The sequence below is a fragment of the Penicillium taxi genome (genome assembly GCF_028828555.1).
Source record: "Penicillium taxi strain IBT 34144 chromosome Unknown utg000005l_segment0_segment0, whole genome shotgun sequence".
Taxonomy (NCBI): Eukaryota; Fungi; Ascomycota; class Eurotiomycetes; order Eurotiales; family Aspergillaceae; genus Penicillium; species Penicillium taxi.
In genome coordinates, this window is record NW_026643207.1 from 571547 (window position 1) to 594353 (window position 22807).

General features: G+C 46.5%; 10 protein-coding genes across 10 annotated transcripts; 4 read left to right on the forward strand and 6 right to left on the reverse strand.

Moving 5' to 3' along the window:
• Positions 1-460: 460 nt before the first annotated feature.
• On the forward strand, positions 461-1756 carry N7495_007591 (uncharacterized protein; the record flags this gene model as incomplete). The annotated part of the gene is made up of 2 exons (XM_057210242.1): positions 461-1340; positions 1407-1756. 2 exons carry the CDS (start codon positions 461-463, stop codon positions 1754-1756), a joined length of 1230 nt encoding a protein of 409 aa, XP_057059785.1.
• A 909-nt stretch (positions 1757-2665) lies between these two features.
• Positions 2666-4723, forward strand: N7495_007592 (rDNA-binding RNA polymerase I transcriptional factor; the record flags this gene model as incomplete). Its single annotated transcript, XM_057210243.1, has 1 exon — positions 2666-4723. The coding sequence occupies one exon, from the start codon at positions 2666-2668 to the stop codon at positions 4721-4723; it is 2058 nt and encodes a 685-aa protein (XP_057059786.1).
• Positions 4724-5018: 295 nt separating this feature from the next.
• Positions 5019-6741, reverse strand: N7495_007593 (uncharacterized protein; the record flags this gene model as incomplete). Its single annotated transcript, XM_057210244.1, has 7 exons — positions 5019-5221; positions 5274-5457; positions 5525-5957; positions 6011-6048; positions 6102-6503; positions 6553-6656; positions 6717-6741. 7 exons carry the CDS (start codon positions 6739-6741, stop codon positions 5019-5021), a joined length of 1389 nt encoding a protein of 462 aa, XP_057059787.1.
• A 1170-nt stretch (positions 6742-7911) lies between these two features.
• N7495_007594 (plasma-membrane proton-efflux P-type ATPase) lies at positions 7912-10830 on the forward strand (the record flags this gene model as incomplete). Its single annotated transcript, XM_057210245.1, has 4 exons — positions 7912-8268; positions 8349-8579; positions 8636-10733; positions 10784-10830. 4 exons carry the CDS (start codon positions 7912-7914, stop codon positions 10828-10830), a joined length of 2733 nt encoding a protein of 910 aa, XP_057059788.1.
• A 285-nt stretch (positions 10831-11115) lies between these two features.
• N7495_007595 (sugar O-acetyltransferase) lies at positions 11116-12194 on the reverse strand (the record flags this gene model as incomplete). Its single annotated transcript, XM_057210246.1, has 3 exons — positions 11116-11476; positions 11594-11799; positions 11979-12194. Coding segments are annotated over 3 exons (783 nt in total), but the record flags the coding sequence as incomplete, so codon positions are not given.
• Positions 12195-12630: 436 nt separating this feature from the next.
• Positions 12631-13613, reverse strand: N7495_007596 (uncharacterized protein; the record flags this gene model as incomplete). The annotated part of the gene is made up of 2 exons (XM_057210247.1): positions 12631-13025; positions 13091-13613. 2 exons carry the CDS (start codon positions 13611-13613, stop codon positions 12631-12633), a joined length of 918 nt encoding a protein of 305 aa, XP_057059790.1.
• A 1089-nt stretch (positions 13614-14702) lies between these two features.
• Positions 14703-15057, reverse strand: N7495_007597 (uncharacterized protein; the record flags this gene model as incomplete). Its single annotated transcript, XM_057210248.1, has 2 exons — positions 14703-14809; positions 14856-15057. 2 exons carry the CDS (start codon positions 15055-15057, stop codon positions 14703-14705), a joined length of 309 nt encoding a protein of 102 aa, XP_057059791.1.
• Positions 15058-15660: 603 nt separating this feature from the next.
• N7495_007598 (uncharacterized protein) lies at positions 15661-15861 on the forward strand (the record flags this gene model as incomplete). Its single annotated transcript, XM_057210249.1, has 1 exon — positions 15661-15861. The coding sequence occupies one exon, from the start codon at positions 15661-15663 to the stop codon at positions 15859-15861; it is 201 nt and encodes a 66-aa protein (XP_057059792.1).
• Positions 15862-16022: 161 nt separating this feature from the next.
• Positions 16023-17342, reverse strand: pyr8 (acetyltransferase pyr8; the record flags this gene model as incomplete). Its single annotated transcript, XM_057210250.1, has 2 exons — positions 16023-16539; positions 16597-17342. The coding sequence occupies 2 exons, from the start codon at positions 17340-17342 to the stop codon at positions 16023-16025; spliced, it is 1263 nt and encodes a 420-aa protein (XP_057059793.1).
• A 595-nt stretch (positions 17343-17937) lies between these two features.
• N7495_007600 (EF hand domain protein) lies at positions 17938-22148 on the reverse strand (the record flags this gene model as incomplete). The annotated part of the gene is made up of 5 exons (XM_057210251.1): positions 17938-17964; positions 18019-21476; positions 21558-21681; positions 21748-21905; positions 22136-22148. 5 exons carry the CDS (start codon positions 22146-22148, stop codon positions 17938-17940), a joined length of 3780 nt encoding a protein of 1259 aa, XP_057059794.1.
• Between the last annotated feature and the right edge of the window lie 659 nt (positions 22149-22807).

A 22807-nucleotide genomic window follows, 5' to 3' on the forward strand; every position in this document is an offset into this window, starting at 1 on the left:
TTTGTATGTGCAACGGCCCCGGGCTCTTGTACCTAGGAATCATATTATTTGCATGATATGATCCCATAGGGTAGGAGTTGAACTATATTGGCCCCAATTCTATTTTTATTAGGCTAGTTTTTTTTGCCCTATTTAATGACAGAGTAACGGGGCAAGATTTAGTTTAAAGGATTTCAGAACCATCAAAGTTATCAGCATTACCTGCGTAATCTAGCATGGTGTCATATCGAATTCATTTTCTCATCCTCTACCATCCACTATGGATCCAAGTTAATTCTCGAACAATTGAAGGATCTGGGTCGGTTTCAAATTCTATGCAGAATCCTTGCCCAAGTACCAATATATGAAGGATTCTAAGGTTAATTTCTCTTGGATCACTGCCCCTGGTGATAATCTTGTCCTTAAACTATCCTTTAAATTTCTAACTGACTCAGCCACAGTCGGTACAATTGTCTTCAAGATGCATCTCAATAGGCTCCCGCTGATCTTGTTGAGTCTTTATGCGTTTTGGATATCGTTGACATACTCCGCCCCAACTGTCAAGACAGACAGCTCGTTATACGAAGCACGCACACAACTCTCTACGCACCAGCCGTCGGCCCGAGATCTTATTCAACGGGAGGACCATGTCTTGAACCATCTAGTACGTCGCAAGCTCCCAAAGGAAATTGCGGACTGGGACCTTTACGAGGCATGGGACAATGCTGTATTGTCTACGCCACCACACGTTTTCGCCATTCCTGCAAATATTCCAAAAGGAACAGCCGTTAAAGGAAAATCAAACAATGATTATAAATTTGAAACAGAGGAGGATTGTGTGATTGAAAAGAAGTATCTCAAATTAGGAGATGAACTTGGGCATGGATCATTCGGCACCGTCTACAAAGCCATATACACCGTCCCGAATACAGAATTTGGCGGTAGCAGCTCTATCTCAGTTGCCGTTAAAACAGCGCAGACTGAGCCAGGCAACATGATTCATGGAGCAATTTTGCAGAAATCGATCAAAAGCGACTATATCGTTCCAGTTTTTGACATTTTCTATGTCCCAAAGGACAATGAGGCATTCGCGATTATGTCAAAGGCGAGTGATGGTGATTTGGCAGATTATGCAGAGAAGTCTAAAGTTTCTAAGAAAGAACTCGAGAAATTGTTCCGACATGTGTTGTTTGGTGTACATAAATTACACTCCATGCGCATTATGCACCGTGACATTAAGCCAAATAACATCCTTCTGTTCGACGATGGATCTCTCCCCAAAATCGCCGACTTCGATATGGCAATCGAAGCCGACAAATCTAAGCAATTCGGTATTGGAACACCAGGGTTTGTGGCACCAGGTAAGTCACATTCATTCCTCTTTGAGAAGCAACTTCGTTCGACTAATAATTTATATGAAATTGTAGAAGTTATAAGACTTCGGGAATATGGTACCGGGGCAGATATCTTTGCGCTGGGAATGACCTGGATCGAAATCTTGAAACCTTCTCGATGGAATGGTGATGATTTGTTGTCGCTTTGGAAAGACCTCGTGGTCCCTAAGGAAAGCAAATCTAAGGCGAAGAGCGTATGGCTAAGTCGGAAAAATGTCAAAACTGTTTTGACCAAGAGGCTGGGGAGTTCGACATACTGGACCGAGGCTAAACTCAACCTGTTATCGAAGGTTCTTTGTGAGCCTAAAAGCCGAATTGGTATTGTTGATTTTATAAAAGGGTTCGATGCTATGATGAAAGGAAAATCCATAAATTTGGAATAAGATGAAGATGCTAATTCATGACTAGAGGAATAGAATATATTAGATAGTGAAACTCGTTACTGAGTAGCATTGATTTAAGACTGAAACTGTAAGAGTACTGTAGATAGGACCTAGCATCAAGTACCTAGGTAAGAGAAAAATGGTTAGATAGATCCAAAGAAGTAGATGGGTACAGTGATTAGTATTGAAAAGAGCACCCGGGGCATGCTCATCTACTCAGTGAGCAAGCACTAAAAGGGAAAGCTAAGCAAGGGGGAAGGGAATCAACTTTCTAGGTATATGCTCGTCAAGATAGCAAGAAATAGAGAGATGATTTGGGATAGACTTAGCTAGATTCAGAGGAACTTAGACGGCTATGTCAATAGCTTAGATCGGCGTGTCAATCTGCTTCCTCATTATCTTGCCAGTAGCGAGACTGGATAGAGTCTGGTCCGGCAACCATGTAAATACAGGATCTATGTTGCTAAATCCCGTGGAAGCCGATATAGGCAAAGTCAGCTAGTTTAGAAGAAGTAGAAAATGAGCACACGATGATATGATAGCAATATTACCCAATTAGGACTAGTATGGTAGGGCCTCGCGGTCACGGGCTCCGCAGCCCCACAGGCTTTTCCATAAGGAAAAAAATTTCCATGTCAATCTCAACTCGCATTTTGCAATCGTTATCTCCAGAAGATCTTCGATCTAACTTGGTGATTGAAACAGTTTTGGTGGTTTTATTCTTCGTTGTAGCGAAACCATAGTGAATACTCAACTCTCCTTGTCGTGCAATTCGACTACCTTCACGTCCCTTGACCGAGACCTGCTCTTCGTCACTGGGTGTTATGGGTCGATGTCTATAACTCGACACCTTGCTTATCTGGTGTCTTTTCCTTCCATCTTCTCTCTTCCTTAAACAAGGGATCGGACATGGTCTCTATTGCCACTACCCATCACACTTCGGGGCTTACGGCCCCCTCCCTCCCTCCCTCCAAAATGGCTGCACCTTCATCTTCCCCGGTATCTATTCTGAAATCCTCCAGCCTTATCGGCAAGAAACGAAAAATGGATGAAGTTGATCGCAGCCTCTCCCCTCCCTCCTCTATCGATGGGATCTCCGAAACTGCCCCTATCAGCCGCAAGCGACCCCGCGTTACATTCAATGAGAGCATCCAGACGCGCGAAATCGCCATCGATGAACTTCCACCCACGCCGCCAACGACCATCAAAAGCCTAGCTGTCATTCGAGAGGAGGTTCGTGGAGCCATCTATCGGCATGTCACATCCTCGGACACGGAAGGGTACAACCAGATCAAGGAAATATTTGCTGCCGACCCGAGAAAACCAGATGATGCATATGAAATGCCATCACACTCAACCTTGCGAAATCATCTTATGGCCCTGGTCTCACACATCTCCTCTTTAGACCGCAACTGCAGCAGCCTTGTGTCTGCCATTCTCGACAGCGAATGGGTGGGTCGCGATGAGGCCTATGTGAAGCTTTTCATTCGATTTCTGGGCAACCTCTGCGCTGCGCAAGGTACATACCTCGCTCTAGTGCTCAAGATGTTGACCTCAAAACTCACCGGCGTGCCCCATGGAACCGGTCGACTGCCTGGCTACCCCATAGTCCAACCATCCGAGATCTACCGACGCGTTCACCTGGCCCTGCGACATGTGACGCGACTTGTGCCATCAGCCAGTGGAGCACTGTCGCCGATTTTGTCTCAGCAATTCCCTTACGAAACCGACCCTGCCAAGTGTTTTATCGCCTACACTCGAAATCTTCTCCAGATTATTCCCTACATCCCTGAGCTTCAGGGCGATATTCTCTCTGTCATCACCGATAAACTGGTTAAAGTGGACGTTCAGATCCAGATCGACCTGGAAGAATTTGAAGATCTCATTGGAGAGGAACTGACCCATCAATCTTCCCCTGACCCTGACGAGGAGCTTGAAGACGATGATGATTCAGTGCCCAGTGACGATGAGGATGAAGAAAACCAACGCGTCCAGTTGATCAAAGAAAGCATTCATAAAGTTGACGGAATGATTGACTTGCTCTTCGACTACTACAAGACACCGTTCGAGACTGGCAGCGAGACTGACAAAGAAAACGCTTTGGACCTCCTCCTGAGCCATTTCCAGAGCATTATCCTCCCGACCTACCACTCCCGACACACTCAGTTTCTCCTTTTCCACTTCTCCCAATGCTCCCCAGCCCTCGTGGATCGATTCGCCTCTGCTTGCATCCAATTGATCTTCAACAAGCTGCAGCCAGGTATCATGCGCCAGTCAGCTGCCGCATACCTGGCAAGTTTCGTGGCCCGTGGTGCCCACATTGCCAGTGATGTCGTTCGTGATGTTTTCGACCTGCTGCTCATGCACCTGAACACCATGCGCCGGGATTATGAGAATGGCTGCCGCGGCCCTGACCTTCGTCGCTACGCTCCATTCTACTCAACCGCGCAGGCTATCCTCTATATCTTCTGCTTCCGCTGGCGTGACCTGACCAATGCATCCATTGAAGGAGACAGCATTGAGCAGATCGAGGAACTGGAACCGAGCCAGATCACGTTCCCGCCGAATGTCAAGGAATTCCTGCACAAGGCGATCTACTCGCGACTGAACCCTCTGAAGATTTGCTCTCCTGGTATTGTCACGGAGTTTGCACGTATCGCCCACCACTTCCAATTGCTCTATGTATATTCCCTTATCGAAACCAACAAGCGTCTTCGAATTACTGGCTTCCGAAGCATATCTTCCATCTCCAGCCGCGACGTTCATGCAGGTGACCATCTTGGCTACCAGCTTGATGCATATTTCCCTTTTGATCCTTATCAACTGCCTCGCAGCCGACGTTGGCTGGAAGGTGATTACGTTGAGTGGCGAGGTGTCCCAGGACTGGACGATAGCAATGACTCCGACAGCGGTGCCGATGACGATGATGACGACAATGAGGACGGTACAGCCACCGACGATGAATGAAGAGCTCTGGTGCAACAAATTTTTGTTTAAGCGGCTGCAAACAATCGGTGTTTAATCTATTACATCCTGTTCTGCATTTATTATCCCTTTTTTAGCAAGGCGTCTGGTGAATATCTGTTTTTGAGATGATTGGTTCTTTGAGAGAAGCTCACAACCTATTATTCTGATACCATATTGAATTGAAGTATTCTCGATTTACTCGCTCCTGTCAAAGTATGGAAGTAAGGTGTTGGGCCGCAGCCGACGTAAATCATTCCTCCGGGTATATTTGGGTATCGTTCAGGGTTATCATTAACTACCAGGACCACTGGTCCACAACTTGCTTCGACCAAGCCAACAACGTAGGCGTCTTAGGGGCATTGAAATCGCCTTCCTCGAAAGACTCAAACTTCACCTTTGTTGGATCAATTCCTGCGTAGGATGTCGATTGGGATATCGGAGAGGGAATAGCATTTGCTGTTTGTAAAGAGAAGAGAACGGGTGCGTTACCACGTCCAACTGTATCAACAGTTAGTAATGTTACTGGGATATGGGGATGGGACGGTCTTACCACTCGCCACCAAACCAAGCTCTGGGCTCACGTCAAAGTCGAGTAAAAAGCTGTTCGTATCATGGCTGTTCTTTGCGTACTCCGGGAATTCGAGGTAGGGACGGGTGGAAGTGTGCTTCTTAGTCAATGGCAGAGGATTATCCTGTACACCATTTTTCGCGAATCGCAGGTCGTACATGTTCAACTAGTCACGCACTGTCAGCTACTACATAACTTCTGGCAGGCAGAATAAATGAATGGTCTACGCTTACCATGCCACGACCTGAAACGAGAAGCCGATAATCGTCAACCTTGCGAATTTTCACCACCGACGACGGGTGTTGTAGCCGAGAAGCATAGCCACCACTGCGGTAATCATGCAAGAAAATTGAAGAATCTCTTGAACCACCTGCGATAACTGATGTGGACAGCCATTCCAAAGCCATGATATCCTTGGGATAATTGTCACGAGGACGAGATAGACTCATGCTCATCCCGCATTCGAGCGTAAAAATGGAAGATTGCGCGCCACATGCAAAGATGGCTTTATCGCTGCTGGGGCAAGCAGAAGAACACCATATTATCTCATTATCAAGTCTGATGGGCGAGTGTGGCTGCCAACTATCTAGTGTGTGGTTTGGACCACGGTCTGGAATGATATGCCGTATTCTCAATTGTGAACCCAACTCACCGTCTGTTGTTTTTCTAGTGCTGTTAGCGTCAAAGCCATAGATAATTCAACCTCGGGGAGATCCTACAATAGGCAACCTGCCGGGCTGTATGCAATTGACGAGATCTGAATGAGGAGCTATGAGTAGATGGAGATACGTGTTAAATGGGCCTACTCACTCTGACATCATCCGCGAAAATAAGATGTTCCCGTTCAGGACGATAGGACCATTTTTGAAAGCACTTCTCGGCGCTATCTTCGATATCCATTGGCCGCGAGAAACATATGGCAAGAACAGAACTAGTTCCAACATTTGCAGATGCGAGTAGATCCCCGGAACCGGGGATTCGAATAACATCTGTAATATTTCCGCCACGAGAGATTTTCGAAAAGCGGAAAAGTTGCTTCTGTTTCAATTGGCTTGCATAGAGAGAGGCCTGATGCTCCTTGGTTGCCGCCGTAGTGAGGATCGAGGAAGCAACCTCTCTCCCCAAGCGCAAAATAGGACGGAGCAGCAGGGGAGATTTAGTCACCCTTTCTTTCGACATACGTTCCAACATCTTGCGACTCTCAAGGTCAGACTATCAAGGTTAATAGCAGGCTCTTAGAATTGAAAAGATATATGCCTACGGCTTGCTCTGTGCGCTTCCTCTTCACGGCTTCAGTGGAGTACTCGGCTCCCGACACAGCAACGTGGTTGGCTTGTATCTTGAAGTATTTCTTCTTTGCATCATCTGTTGTAAATGATATTAGTGCGAGTTCAATATTAAGTATTTGAAAGGGGAAAGTCGTACCGTAGTAATATCCCGGGATGTCCATATCGACGATGGTGGAGAACTACCGGCAACAGAGGAAGTGGAATTCTCTTTAAGAATAAGAATTCAGAGATAAAGGTCAGGGATATGAATATTGATGAATCAAACGTTTTCAGCAAAAAGAAAGCTGTGAGAAATCTTGTTCAAATTAATGCAAGGACGGTGGAGAGGAAAGACGAAGTATAGGTAGTTGAAAACTTGAAATATTTGCTCGCTCAAGTTCAATAAATCATTGAGAGCCGAAATAAACAGATACAAGACGAGTTGTTTTTATTGTATCAGAGAAAACACGCGACTGTAGGAATATCAAAATCCGGTGGCAAAGTAGGATTATATAATCCAGTCTTGGCACCGTCGTTGCCCTAAAGAGTATCCTTCGTCGTTGCCGTTGCCTACGTTGGTGAATATTCAGTTGCGGGGCAATTATTGAATTCACTCTAAATTATAATTTATATGGCACTGATGTCGAGATCTTCTCAAATTTCAAGGAATGTTGACATATTGGAAGGTGGAAACGCTTATGAGTCCAGGATTGCTATTCATTCCCATTCCCGACATTGATATCAATTTTACTTCGTATAGAAATTCAGATCTTGATTTAAAAGTAATGGGTGCTTCTGTTTGATCTCCGCTGAGCTCAAGCTGTCGCGAAAAGACCAATCTCCAAAATACGTGGAGTACATGATAAAAAAAAAAAAAAAAGAGAGAAACCTTCAGGGAGTTGGTACTTGACCAGGGTCCAAATAATGCCATTCGATAATATCATAGTCATATCTGAGTAGCTTCTGGGAGACTGAATCTTTCTCTCGAGTCTTCTTGATTCCAATCACTGAAGATCTATGTACTAGTTCCAATATCGGTTTGCACTGGCAGTAAAAAGAATAGCAATATTCCCACATGGACCTTCTGCTTCATAATTGATACTTGGAGGATAGCTAGATGGAAACGTTAATATATAGATAGTGAACGATAACAGTAACTGTACCTTCCCAAGTTTGAAGTGTTGTGATGATCCATTTTGATTAGTCTTTGACTTACCACCCCCATTTCACTTTCGATTTTTTTTACCACCACCCTGCACTTGAATCATTCTTCAACTCTGGTCATTTCCAGCGTTTTTAAGTTTGATACAGCTGGGTTCCTCGCTTTGCTTGCGCTTTACTGTTCTTCTGCGATGGATTCCCCCGAGGAGACCTACCGCCACCGCATCCCCGTTGATCCCGAGCTTGGCCTGGAGCTTAAAGACTTGCCCATAGTCACCAGTATTGAAACAGAACAGGATCTCGATGTTTTGATTGCTGTCATTGAAGATGAGGATGGCAAAGAACCTGACCCTGAACCTCAGGTGATCGGACAGGGTGCAGAGAATGACTTTTATGTTCCGGAAACCAACCTTCTCAGTGGCCTTATGTCTAGTCAGGTTCTTGCATGTCGACAGGTCTATGGATGGAACCGTATGAAACAAGAGCATCAGAGCAATGTCATCAAATTTCTGATGCTTTTCGTCGGCCCCGTGCAGATTGTCATGGAGGTAAGTTGTTTGCCTACCATACCAAGCGCGTGTCAAACACGTAACAACCACAACCAGAGACTCACAGCTTAACCGAATAGGTGTCTGCAGTTCTTGCCGCTGGTCTAGAGGACTGGATTGACTTCGGTGTCATCCTAGGATTGCTTCTTCTCAACGCTGTCGTCGGATTCGTACAAGAATACCATGCTGGAAACATTGTCGACAGCTTGAAGAAAACCCTGGCACTCAAAGCCACTGTGCTGCGCGATGCGGCCATGCAAGAAATTGGTTCTGAGGAGGTTGTGCCTGGTGATGTGGTTCATCTTGATGATGTAAATTCAATCTGACCGAACAAAATTTCTTGAATAGCTTTCTAACATTATTCCAGGGTGCTATCGTTCCTTGTGACGGTGTTATTGTCACTGAGGATGCCCATTTGCAAGTTGATCAGTCTGCAGTCACCGGAGAGTCGTTAGCCGTTGACAAACACAAGGACGACAGATGTTTCGCTTCATCAACCGTTAAGCGCGGTACTGCCATGATGATTGCGACCGCGATCGGTGACAAAACATTTGTTGGAAAGGCTGCTGCCTTGGTCAATAAGGCAGGTTCCGGTACAGGTCACTTCACCATGGTCTTGAATGGAATCAGTTTGACCCTGCTTGTTCTGGTGATTCTTGTCCTGTTGGTTGTTTGGGTTGCTTCTTTCTATCAATCCAATAGTATCCGAATTATCCTGGACTTCACTCTGGCAGTCACCATTATCGGTGTTCCCGTTGGTCTCCCTGCCGTGGTCACCACAACCATGGCTGTGGGAGCTGCATACCTCGCCAAACGGTCTGCCATTGTTCAGAAACTGTCTGCCATTGAGTCATTGGCTGGAGTTCAGATCCTATGTTCAGATAAGACTGGAACGCTCACTCGCAACAAGCTTGCATTGGGAGAACCATACACTTCTCCTGGTGTCAGCACAGATGAACTCATGCTCGTGGCATGTTTAGCAGCAATTCGGAAGAAGAAGGGTCTTGATGCCATTGATCGCGTCTTTATCAAATCACTCAAGTTCTACCCCCACGCCAAAGCTGAAATCGGCTCATACCGCCTGATTGAATTCCATCCTTTCGATCCAGTGTCGAAAAAGGTTACCGCTGTCGTAGAATCTCCCAGTGGTGAGCTTATTGAGTGTGTGAAGGGAGCTCCCGCCGCAGTCTTGAAGATGGTTAAAGATGCCCATGCTATTGATCCTGAAATCGAGGCCACTTACCAGCAGAAGATCGCCGAATTCGCTAGTCGTGGTTTCCGTGCTCTTGGCATCGCCCGTAAACGTGGAGAACAATCTTGGGAATTCCTTGGGATCATGCCCTGCTCTGATCCTCCTCGCTTCGATACGGCTGCGACTATCAATGAAGCGAAGCGATTAGGCCTCCGAATCAAGATGCTCACCGGTGATGCTGTTGGAATTGCTCGAGAGACTGCTCGCCAGCTAGGACTTGGCACCAACATCTACAATGCAGAGCGTCTGGGAGTTACTGGTGCCGGCGATATGCCCGGATCTGAGGTCAATGACTTTGTGGAGGCCGCCGATGGATTCGCCGAGGTGTTCCCCGAGCACAAGTTCAGCGTTGTGGAGATTCTTCAAAAGCGTGGATACTTGGTGGCCATGACTGGAGACGGTGTCAATGATGCCCCCTCGCTCAAAAAAGCTGACACCGGTATTGCTGTCGAGGGAGCATCGGATGCCGCTCGCTCTGCTGCTGATATTGTATTCCTTGCCCCTGGTCTCTCCGCCATCATCGATGCTATCAAGACCTCTCGTCAAATTTTTCACCGCATGTACTCTTATGTGGTCTACCGAATTGCGTTGTCACTGCACCTGGAGATCTTCTTCGGTGCATGGATTGCTGGCATGAATGATGTACTGGACTTGCGCCTGGTAGTTCTGCTTGCCATTTTCGCAGACATCGCCACTCTTGCCATCGCGTATGACAATGCTCCGTATTCTGAGACCCCTGTGAAGTGGAATCAGCCCAAGCTATGGGGAATCTCCATCTGTCTTGGAATCATTTTGGCTACTGGTTCCTGGGTTGCGCTCGGTACCATGCTTCTGCGGGGTGAGCATGGTGGTATTGTTCAGAACTTTGGCTCCCGAGATCCCGTCTTGTTCCTGGAGATCACGTTGACACAGAATTGGCTGATCTTCATCACCCGCCTCAATGGACCTTTCTGGAAGAGCTGTCCGTCTATCCAGCTTGTTGCTGCCGTTCTGGCCGTCGATATTGCGGCTACTCTGATGTGCGTCTTCGGAGTTTTTGTCCACAAGCCTACTTCAATCGTTGCCGTGGTCCGTGTCTGGGCCTTCTCTTTTGGTATTGAGGCTTTGTGTGCCGTTGTTTACAGCGGACTGCATAAATCTGCTCGATTCGACGACCTCATGCATGGCCGGCTCTGGACCCGAAAGCCCCGTGAGCGATCTGAGGAGGACTTCAGTAAGTATTCCAATCCATTTGAGTCATTAAAATCATACTAACTTTCCCAGACGTCTTCCTGCAGCGAGTGGCAAGCCAGCATGAACGGATCACTTAAAACAACCGGTTGACATATCTATCGATTAGGATCAAGTGAAGGCAGTCAATAGTCACGATGGAGGGAGCCGAGTATGATTAAGGTGAGGCAAGAAATGAAGTTCAATGCTGTAGGCTTATTTTCTTTGTATCGGTAATAATCTCGATAACGGAAAGAATGTCATCCGATCAGAGAGGAAATCACACTAGTCTCGTATTCTTATCACTAAGATTGTTTGAATTATACAAAATACAGCTGAATCTCAGTTCTTCATATGGCAATCCATATCCAGTCCCCTCGTATCCCTCATAGCTCTCTTACCATTGCTCGATAGGGGTTCTGAGGGTCGTTCTCCTCCTCTTCAGCAGATTGAATAGTCTTCCTGACTCGACATGGACTTCCGACTGCCACAGAAAAAGGTGGAATGTCCTTGGTCACAACCGAACCTGCTCCAATGGTACATCCCTCGCCGATAGTGACGCCAGGCAGGATAACCACACTCCCACCAATCCAACAATCATCTCCTATCTTAACACAGTGTCCAAACTCAACAAACTTCCGACGAGACAAGACACTTGTTTCATGACCTGCAGTATAAATCCCAACATTAGGACCCATCTGGACCCGATCCCCAATGATAACAAGGGACGTGTCGAGAATTGTCACACTAGAAAGATGCTCATTAGAAATCATGTTAATAGATGCGTGTACATGTCTGTATGTCATTTTGTTTCAGGCTTTCAATCCAGACAGTAAGTCCCCAGTCTTGGAATAGTCCACTTACTTCCAATTCAAAAAGCAATCCCTGCCAATAGAGATATTGCAGCCATAATCCGGTCGGAAGGGAGGCTCAATGAAAGTCCCTTCGCCTACCCGCCCGACAAGCTTCTTCAAAAGCTCAAAGCGAATATCTGATATTTTTTCATATGAAACTGTCCGCGGATCAAGCTGGTTGTAATCCGCTGTCAAAATACGGCATTTGTGCCGTCCCTCGACGAGGCGGGGTAGGAGTGGGTTGTACCTATACCTCTTATCAGCTTAAGAAATCGATTTTACCTGGACGGATGCGTGTGAGGCATAAAATCCAGATCATATTCACTTATGATCCTCATGTTGAGGGTTAAAATACGCACAGCATGCCTGATATCATCTTCTCATAGTCCTCACACATAGGCACGCCGGAAAGGTCCGTAGCGATGGCGATAAGATCTTGTCTTTTCTCTGAAGCCGCCATCATGTAGATTATATTGTGTGCAGATTTTGGGTTCTTTGGCGATTAGAGGCGTTGGGAATAAGTTGGATGGTTTTGCTGCGTTGCTTTGACGTTGATGTTGGTCTGGGCTTGGGCCGCTCGGCCCCACAACCCCGTAGCTTTGGTTATAGTGGTCTAGCTTAATTAGCAAAGATGTCAGAGCTGGAGAAATCGAGTCAAAAAGCTGAATTAATTGTGTGCAATATTACTAGTAGTGGGTGGTCCGTTTTTTCCGGAAATTTTTAGCTTAAAAAGTAGAATTGCCCCGAACGACCAATTCCTTGGTCTTCCTCTACTGCCCATTCTATCATTCTCATTCTCTTAGAGCTCTAGTATAACCAAGAACGAATTCCAAGAGCTCAGAGAGATTCTTCAGACGCTAAACTGTCAACGGGATCAGCTAGGGAATTCACTCGAATCTGCGCTCTTAATGTAGGTCAAGTGCCATGACAGCCCTATATCTTATCCCATACTGTTAATAGCTTCCATTTAATAAGAAGGAAACCTTGAAACCATCAGCTTTTATTAATCGCTATTTGCACAGAGATAATACATCCTTCCATAACTGGCTAGGAAGAGAAGAATACCATTGATGGTATTTGAGGAGTTTCGGACTTTGGGATCCGGGAGCTCTGGGAGCTCTCTTCTAAATCCAGAAAGCCATTCCCCTCCCTTCTCTGCAGCTGCTTCCTATACATACGCCAAAACACCAGACTTCCATGTATTTGGGCTGCAGAAAATGCAATATGCAGCAAGGGAGTTGTTATCTTAAAAGCTAGCTGCCAGCGATCCCATAGACTCCCAAAGAGCCACATTGTAACGAGAGTCTCGCAGAATGTACCCGTCGCAGTAATGGCGCACGACAGTAGGAAGACTCGACTGAGAAACTCGTGTCTACTCGGATAGACTCGGTATAGAATTATGGCAACATGTGGAAAGAACTCAGATACGATGTCAAAGGCGCCTTTTGATAGGAAGATTCAGCGTCTGTCATTTTTCTTTATCAGTCAACGGGGATTATCGACTTACCCCAAACAGTGCAGAGAATGAACTCAATATCAGCATCTGGCTCTCTTTTCAACTTCAAGCTAATCGCAATAGCTGACTGCCCGATGATAATAGTCCCAGTGTGATGCAAAACCGCAACGGGAGAGAGTTTCACCCGATACAATAGCTCGAATATGTACATGGCGATCAACATCTGTGCCACAATTATAAGAATATCTCCCATTTTGACAGTAGATCCAGGCGCAAACGGCGTATGGAATGTAGAGTGGCAAAATGTGACGCTAATAAAAGGGTATGCCGCAATAATCAATATGAGGATTTTTGTAGGACCTGCGATATGGTGGTTGATAAATCCTCGACGATTTGTTTCCGATAGGTTCGCATAAAGGTCACCGTATATCCAAGGTAGGAGTTTCTCGAGACAGTAGAAGCGAATCAGAAAAAATAAGATCAGAATGATTGAAATGAGAAGACCAGAAAATGGCGCAAGAGTGGAGATAGGTTCAAGGGGTTTCGTTCCCAAGAGAGAGTGATGAGATGACATCTTGCAGAAGTTAATGATTCAGCTCTGTACTTGATGATAATATGCCAGATTATCTCAAACTTCCAAGGTGAGGCCCAGTGTCCAGGTGGAAATGGCCAACAGTGGTATGAGGACGCCAGAAAAGGAATTCTAGATCTCCAGCTCAGCTCAGCTTTGGAATCAGGTACTCAGATGTGAGTGGTGAATACTAGAATGAATAAATAGTCTTATAAAGTTCAGATTGCTCCTTCTAATTATTCATTTTTGTCAGATTCAACTATCTTTGCTCATCTGTACTCTCTCAGCTGAGGCGCAAGTGTTTCATACTCAGGAGTCAGCAATACTAAGTAAGACGCGAATTTTTTTGAAGCCCCTAGCATGATTTATCAACGGTCCCCTGCCATCCCGTGAGAAAAGTGACTAAATAGAGAAATAAAAAATGAAGTATCCAATCTCACTGATGGGCTAAGCTTTACTTGAGAAAAGCTTGGGGGAATACGGAGTTCTGGTTGGCTATGTTTTCCATTTGTCCCACTTTTAACGGATCCCTGTTTTATCCACAAGTCAAATTGGCCCTTATTCCAGGCAGCATAATACCGATATGAGGTTGCCTGGAAGTGCTTCGGTGAATCTCGGTGAGTTGGGTAGAATAAAATTGAAAATATGATATATATCGACCTTCACCGAAATTCCTGAATAGAACTAAAGAGAAGCTTGAGGAGATTAAACCTAGATGCATAGTTATTCAAAGTCGTGCGAAATGGGCGGAAACAGTATCTATGGATGTTGAATATAGCGCGATACAGATATTGAGAGCTGTTCTTCATTTGGTTCAATCTTTACTTTGATACCCAGGAAAATACAAAATAGTATCCTCGACATTTCAAACAAGCACTTTGGTCATTGCTGAAAGCTGTGTACATTTCGGGCTACGCAGTGAACAGCGCAAAGCAATCAGGCATTCAATATTCAGTATCTCAAATCCTCAAATCCTCATATTGTCAAATACACATTATCTGAGTAGCATCCTTTTAACCATCTCGACTATTCCGAGCTATTGTTCTGAATTATTGGCTGGGAGCTGGGGCAGTTTCTTCTGATCCCTCAATACTAGTTCAACTTCTTGTCTCCAACCTTGACTGAGCGCCCTTGAGAACGTTGATACTGCAAGTAGCCAACAGCACCGATTCCAATGATCGCGATAGTGAATATATTGCCTTTTGAACTATCAGCTTGGTGACTGAAATGAACAGCAAGACCTACCGATGACAAATTTGCCAACTCCGCCTGCGGCTTCCAATGTACCCTTGATCGTGTCAAGTACTAGATTGAGTACACTAGTTAAAAAGTCGATAGCGGTGGTGAAAACTCCACGAACCACAGCAAACGCGCTGTGGAAAAGGGAGAAAATGACCTCAAAGATGGACGCAACGAGGTCCTTGATGGAGACGATAATTGAAGACATCACGAAGGTTTCGTCTTTTTCTCGCGATTATTTGGGCCTGTTTCAGATGATGGTAGTTGATAAACGGCGGATTGAAAGGGTGAAAAGATGAAAGTGAACAAGGTAGGTGTATGTGTGATGACGAAGTAGCGACTACTTGTTTTGATTATCTTGGCTGATGACGTATTTGGATATTCCAAATTAAGGTTGCGGAATGCGGGGAAGATCTTGAACTAGGCATCTACAGAATCAGCAGCACTCAGGCCGTGACATATCAGTCTCTTACCTCAAATGACCTATTTAATACAGTATTAATGAAATATCATGTATGAAGCTATGCCACCTATATATTATTTAACCTAGAACATTTTCAAATGGTCGCAAGTAAATGATACAAACTTCTCCCAGTGTATATATGCTAGCACAAATTTCCCACAAAGCAGTATTCTCTTCAAAAATTGCTACTTCCAAGGTTAGATAACAAAATCATCCAATTTGAGGTGGACCCTACCTAGTTAAGCACTGCTGTTCCTTTCGGTCACACTAGACCCTACCTACCCAGCTCTGTTCATTTCGTATCACCTATGTAATTATACTAATTCTCTAATATCATATTTGATATTGATGTCTACGGTCAAATGGAAATATAGAGAATACGAGCGCCATTCTTCTCTTCGCGACACCAAGGATGCTAGCTATCGTACTATTTTCACTCGCAATACTCCAACGATGTATTCGCGAAATCATTCCCTTAGCCACGCTCCAAACTCGAACGAGGTCATAGAAGATGCACCTACTCGTCGAGACATTTTAAAGGATGCTTGAAACGCCATATCACGTCTCTACATGGCATGATAATGCCGACACCAGTGCCGATGAAAATGCCCATTGGTAGAAATGGTAACCGGGGTACAGATTAAGTTGTACCATACCAAATCACGTTCCGCGCCTGAATTTTCTTCCAATATATTATCAACCTACATAAACTATATCTCAGCCTTAAGCAACCAGGCTACAACAAGACCAATTATGCCAACAAACCCAGCAAACCCACCCAATGGCAGACCAACATACTCTGCAAAGCTGAAAGGAACTAAAGCTGAGTTTTCGGGACGTCTCATCTGCGGGTACAGATAAAGGGTCGAGGTAATCCCCAACCAAGCCCCAACCCAGCAGAAACCAAGAGCTCTCTGCCACAAGTGGACAGATTGTTGAGTCGATTTTGTTTCAACGCGGGGACAAAGAGACTTCCAAAGGCCTGTAATGCCATCTTCGATCATTATCCCCATAGGTGCTGAGGTAAAGAATAAGAAAGCGCCTGATTCCTGGCTTGGAATCCCCTGCACGGTATCTATTGCGATGTGCATTAGACCAGAGAGCATAAATATGATTATGACATTACTGTATCGATTCAGTAAAGAGCCTCTTGGTAGACCGATTACACGAGTAATAAATACACTCATTGAAGTGAGCGGTTGCCGTATTAGCTGATGCCAGAACTTTCTGTATGATTCTGTTAGCGTATATTCAGTATCATTGTCTTGGTAATCCTTTACTTACCCCCAGAACCCTCGTAAAGTGTACGCATCCACAGCTCTTCCGAAGAGCGGTGGAGAATCAGAAGGAGATTCGAAGCCCAGTCCCACAGTGAAAACAGAAAAGGCACGGTGATGAAAATCAATAAGAATGCGGCTGACGACAAATCCAGCCACAATATTAGAGACTATGCGCTCGATCCACTGATCTACCGGAAGATACCACTGAATATTCAATGGCATAGATTCATGGTTAATCTGCTTCAACTTAGCCTGTTCTACTGCCAAGGTAGAAAACAAATCAAGAGCTAGATATTGCCACGTAGAAATAGCCACCTGACGAATCAAAAACCGAGTTTTAGATGGCGTCCTCTCCCCATAATAAGTCGGCTGTGATGGAGCATTTTTACTTTCCCATGATGTGTTGATACCACGAGGCTGAGTCAGAATCTTGGCCACGTAATAGAGAGAAAGCACTCGTCCGCCGCTGCTGGGGATATCGGAGCCATCTCTCGGGTTGAAGAAGAGTATATTGAGAGCTTGAAAAAAGACTGTCACGAATAATCGAGCGAATTCACACCATATAAACCCTGGACCGAGAGCTGAGGCTAATTGTATAGCGCGATGCAGAATCCAGATTGAACATGGGATGTAGAGGTACCGGAGCGCTGATCGCTTTGAGGTTGTGATTAAAAGAGTAGCTGGAAGTAGACAATGGCTTGAGTATAGTAGGAATATTTCCCCTATATTTGTAGTGTTTGACCTCTCCATGACTGTTGGATAGATAGGAAGTTGAAGAGGAAAGAGGAAAGAGAAAAAAAAATGGTTGTGTACGGGCCGATCATAAATTTTTGATCAGGGGCAAGGCTCGCGTGAGACAGCAAAGCTACTACCGGTTACCACTTCTGCATTCCAGGTCATTCTAGCGCCAACGTTGTTTTCTTGGATCATTCAATGCGCAAGGCAATCATTTCAACTACCTAGCTGTACTCCGTCTCCCTTTAATGATCACAGACCGGACGGAAATTACACGAAATTAATTCAATTATGATTGATGGTAAGCTATACTACACTGCTTGAGGGGTAAAGAAGTGACAATAAGCTCGGAAGTCTGTAATTCTCGAATGCCAAGAGAGACAGACAATCTGAATACAAACAGTTATGGAGCGGCATGCTGACAAAGAAAAGATATACAAGACGCTGAACTTGGAAGGTAAGAAAGAAATGTATGGTAGAGAGGGGGATAAGTTCATCGACCTGTTCCCGATAGAAGGAACAGAGTGAAGGCAGAGAAATGAAAAAGTGAAACATCACTGGAAAAGAGAGATATGTGTTGATGATATGTGCAAGAGTAGTAATTAGGTTACTACTTGGAAGTCAAGTAGTCGGCCGCCTAGAGTTCGTTAGTGAGACTATTCGTAGATCATCGTGTATCACAATGACTTACCTTTTCAAGATTGTAGTCAAACTTCTCCAAAGCTGCAAGGGCTTCGTCGCGCGGATAGCCCATGCCCGTCAAGCGTTGCAAGATCAGGTCATCTTCGCCGGTGTCGGTGTTAAGAGCCCATCCGGGTGACTTGGGGTCTGACCCATTAGTATTTCCCTCGGAAGCAGGTTTGGAGTTATCAAGGGGTGCGAAGAGAGCATCCCAATCATGGTTAGCGGCATCGCCGTTGGGGGCAGAGGCGAGCTCAGCAGCTGCAGTTGGAACGTTACTGTCAAAGTCGAAGAATTCTGAGGAGCCTCCTTTATTAGCATCAGTGGCTGATGCAGCTGCATGATTGCTTTGAGACACGTCAAATGAGAAATCAAAGTCTGCAGTTCCCTTGTCGTCCTCTACTTCATCTTCCTCATCCTCAGCTTCCTTGGCAGGTGCAAGGTCCAACCCAGCAAAAGCCGCGTCGAAGTCAGTACCACCGGTCTTTACTTCGCCAAAAGCGGCAGCAGAGTCAGTTGTGAAGGCTTCATCGTGTTGGGGCAACCCTCCTACGATGGGAGCTCCGGTGCTCGCTTCTACCGAGTGAGGAGCATCAGGGGCAAGGGTGGGGTCCGCACGCTCTGGCAATAAGCCGTTGAACTCTGCGGGCAAAGTACTGTCGCCGGAACCGTCCTCATACGTAGGAGGGCTTTGCTGAGCATCTGCAGATGGAGGCTGAGGAAGAGATGAACCTGGAGTTGGGAAAGCAGCAAGTTGAGAAGCGTCGATGGTATCGGCCTGCTTCTCCTTCTTGCTAACAACAGGTTCAAAGTTGTCGTCAAACCCCCGAACACTCTCATCATCAGAGCTTTCCTCATCTTCATCCTCTGGATGAAGTTCTTGGATGGGAGGGAATTCGGAAGTAGCTGCTTGTGGGGCGTCATCCGATGCAAAGCCAGAGTGCTGAGGCTTCAAAGATGCGAAAGCCTCTTCAAAGTCGTTTGCATTCTCAGACTCAGAGCGCTTATGAGCCTTGCTACCAAATAGCTCGTCGAATGACAGATCTTTGGAAGCTTCCTCGTTACCAGTAGCTGTGGGGGAAAGTGCAGAATCAGGTGTCTCAAATGCTGCAACCTCAGCGGTCGAGGTAACCTCCGGAGAAAACTCGTCAAACGGAGATCGCGCCACGGTACCGTCAACAGCGGAAGTTGGAACGTGGCTGTATTCACTCGATCCAGTAGCCGATGGTGGGCCGAAATCACTAGCTGTACCCTCGGGACCGCCGAACCGGCTTGCAGGGGGAGAAACCACCGTAGATGAGGTCACAGACTGGTTTTCATTGAACGAAAAGCCCGGGATGAGGTGGGATGGTATGGGAGTCGGGGGATCACCGCTGGGGAAAGATCCAGGCAAAGATACAGGAGCCGGGGAAACAGACGGACTGGGAACATTAGAAGGAATGGGAGACTTGGCGAAAGTCTGCGGCGACTCAGCGTGGAATGAGGTAGGTGGCGCGCCGCTCAATGCTGGGGCCATGAATGACTGTCCAAATAGGCTGTCAAATGTCTTCTGCTGGTCCGTGGGAGCGTCTGGGGAAACAGCACGCTCACTAGGGCTTGTGGCAGCACGGCGGAAGAAGGGGTTAGTGTTCTGGCTTGCATTGGAAGCAGCAGGGCTAGCAACGTCGGCAGAAGGGCTGATTGCTCTCGCGGATTCCTCGACATGCTGTTGTGCTTCCTGGGACAGGCTGTCAATCTCGCCCTGCACTTTGTCCCGTTCACTTTCAACAGTGGCGAGCTGTTTTTTGTTGATAGCAACCAGACCCTTGTGTTGTCGGGCATCTGATCGAGCCTTTTCCAAAGCCGGCTTGAGCTTTGCAACTTCTGCATTGGCATAACGGATCTTTTCCTTAAGACTAGCATTTTCCTGTTGGTCGGAGGCCAGTGCGGTTGAGATCTGAGTGTACTGCGTCTGCAGATCCTGGCGACTGCCCTCGATCAGGGCGTACTCCTGCTGCAACTTGACGGTCTCAGCCTTGGAGGTCTTCAGACGCTCTTCCAGGGCTTTATAGTTTGCAACCTCTTGTTCATACATTGCACGTGCTTGCGCAAGTCTTGCTTCAAAGTCACGTTTCTGCTGCGATGTTTGCGAAATGTCATGCTCAGCAGTTGTGCGCTTTTCTTGCACATTGTGCATCTCAGTCGCAAGAGAGCCGATCTGGTTTGATAGATTTGCAAGCTCGGTAGTTTCCTGTGTGAGCTTACTTGATTCTACAGGATCACTATCACCAAGGAGATCATCTGCGGGAGGTGCAGGCGACCGAATGGAAACTGGTGTTCCCGAAGAAGCACCAGTCATCTGCGGGTGCAGAGTCTGGCCGAAGGATGATGTTGGAATGAATGGCTTGAAGGTAGTCGAAGCTGCAAGAGGTGAAGATCTGGAAGTTGGGGAAGCAGGGATATGGAATGCGGGGTTTGAGCCACCTGTAGACTGGGGAAACTGAGTCTGGGCAGGTGGGGGTGATGGTGAATCGAGGCCGAACAAGTCATCTGCCGCAGACCGTGGTAGAGGAGCGGGTGGCGGCGCGGGAGCTGCGACAGGAGCTGCAGGTACGGGAGCTTGGCGACGCATGTTCGGAGGGATCAGGGCTGGGGGAAGCACCTGCGGCAAGGGCTCCTTTCCACCACGTTGCAATCTAACAAGATACATGGCCACGGCAAACTCCTCGCGTGTAAGCTGGCCATCGGCGTCAATATCGGCAAGGTCCCAAATTTGTGCTAGGACCTCTTCAGGAAGCTGAGCCTTGATAAAAAATGTGACAGCCTGATCACCAGTGATGACTCCGACCTTGGCAGTATCAACAGTCTCGAAGATGGTATCAAAGTGTGCCTTCTCTTGGGGGCTGATCAGCCACTCAGCTCCAGTTGTTTGCGCAGACAATTGACCTGCAAAAGTTCTGCCAACGGGGCTCATTGGGCTAGCCGTCCGCTGAGGGCCAGTGAACTGCTTGGGGATTGACGGGACGGGAGGAACTTCGGGCCGCGCGTATGAAGGCCGCGCAGGCGCAGCAGGCACAAGTGCAGGCCCTCTGCGAGACGCAGCTTCGTATAAGCCAGGTGGCAAAGTCTGAGGAATACCGCGCAGGGCACCAGATTTGAAAGAAGTCAAAAGATGCATGGCAATAACAAACTCGGTAGCATCAAGTGCACCGCGCTGCTTTGTATCTGAAAGATTCCATATTCGACCTAGTACCTCATTCGGCAATCTTGCGCGTTCGAATATCTGCTTAGCGGCCTCGCCAGAAATCATTCCATTCACAATGTCAGACTTGTCAAAAAGAGACACGAACTTGACTGCATCTTCATGCTGGAGAGGAGGCACTCGGATGGATGATGAAGAAGCAGTCGGCGGAGGACTAATAGCGCGAGAATCCGGTATCGGTACATTCAAATCAACTGAAACGCCTTCGAATCGGGGCAAAGGACCAGCTATACATACCAAATAATGGAGTCAGTAAGGTGCAAAATGTAAGCTTTCAGATCTCTCATCTGACTGGCCATGCCACTCACCTTGCAATGCCAGCTCTTCGGACGGTATACGGCCAGCCTGGGCATGTCCAATCAATCGTAAAACAATGCCAAATCCGGAGGGAGTCAAAAGACCCCTATTCTCTTTATCCGCGAGCTGCCATATCTGTAGACGCACATGAAGGGTCAGTCATTAAGCCAAGGTACATGATAGCCCTTTCCGCGAACATACCTCACCAAGAGTACCGGAGGGAAGGTGTGTCTTCTCGAAAAAGGGGACGGCAGTCTCGCCGGTAATGACGCCAAGGTTGGTGGTATCAGCGACCTGGAAGAGCTGGTAGAAAACATGTTTTTCTTCCGGCGTGAGATTTAAATTCGGATGACGTTGTGCTGTAAGATTTTGTAAGCATCATGTCCGTTAGTTCCGCCAATTCGCGTGTATGATTTTTGCTGGTATTAGGAGGGCAAGCAGGCGGATAGGAGGGGAATGGGAAAGTGAACGGAGCTCGGCAGGTCTCCTGGATTGCGCCAGATCGATGCTCCCAGTGTTTATTTGGCTGTGTTTCAGGAAAACAAGAGAAGCAAGTGACAAGAGGAGTAATGCGTAAAGAATAACTCACGATTATCAGCCATGATTGCGGATGTGAAGGAGTTGACCCGCTCTCCTGCTACGGAGTAGACGTGATATTCAACGATAGGGAAAGTTGGAGAAATGGAGGTGGGAACGGAGCGCCGTTAGCTTAGCAGAACAGCACCACGGGCATGGATTCACAGCTGAAAGGAAGGAGAAAGAAACAAACAATCGAACTGTAAGGGACAAATTAGATTCAAGGGTGGATTGGGGTTGTTGTAGACAGAAGGTCTCCCAAGGCGGTCAGTCATATTAGCGCCCATTCCATCCGAACATTTGAACGTCAATTGATTATTTATACACAACAAGCTACTCTTTAGATATCAGTAGATTCACTTCAGTGACTTTAACATCCCGAGGTCATCTAAGGTTGAGTCGTTGGCAAATCAATCATAATTTACTATTTAATTGTAAAACAATATAGGTCAGTAATCAGATCAGAGGTCTTCAATGTTACTTAATTTATATACCTCGCCGAATTTCTCGAACATTGAGAACTTGAGCAAATTCCAAGATTCCAGAACATTAGATACATAGGTAAAAACTACCTAGACATCTCAATAGCTAGGCCTCCCCATTACCTCTTTCAAAACCTTGTGAGTAGGTGCTTAGATATATTGTGGCTGTCGTTTGACTCGTTTCTCTTCTCACCTTCTCACAT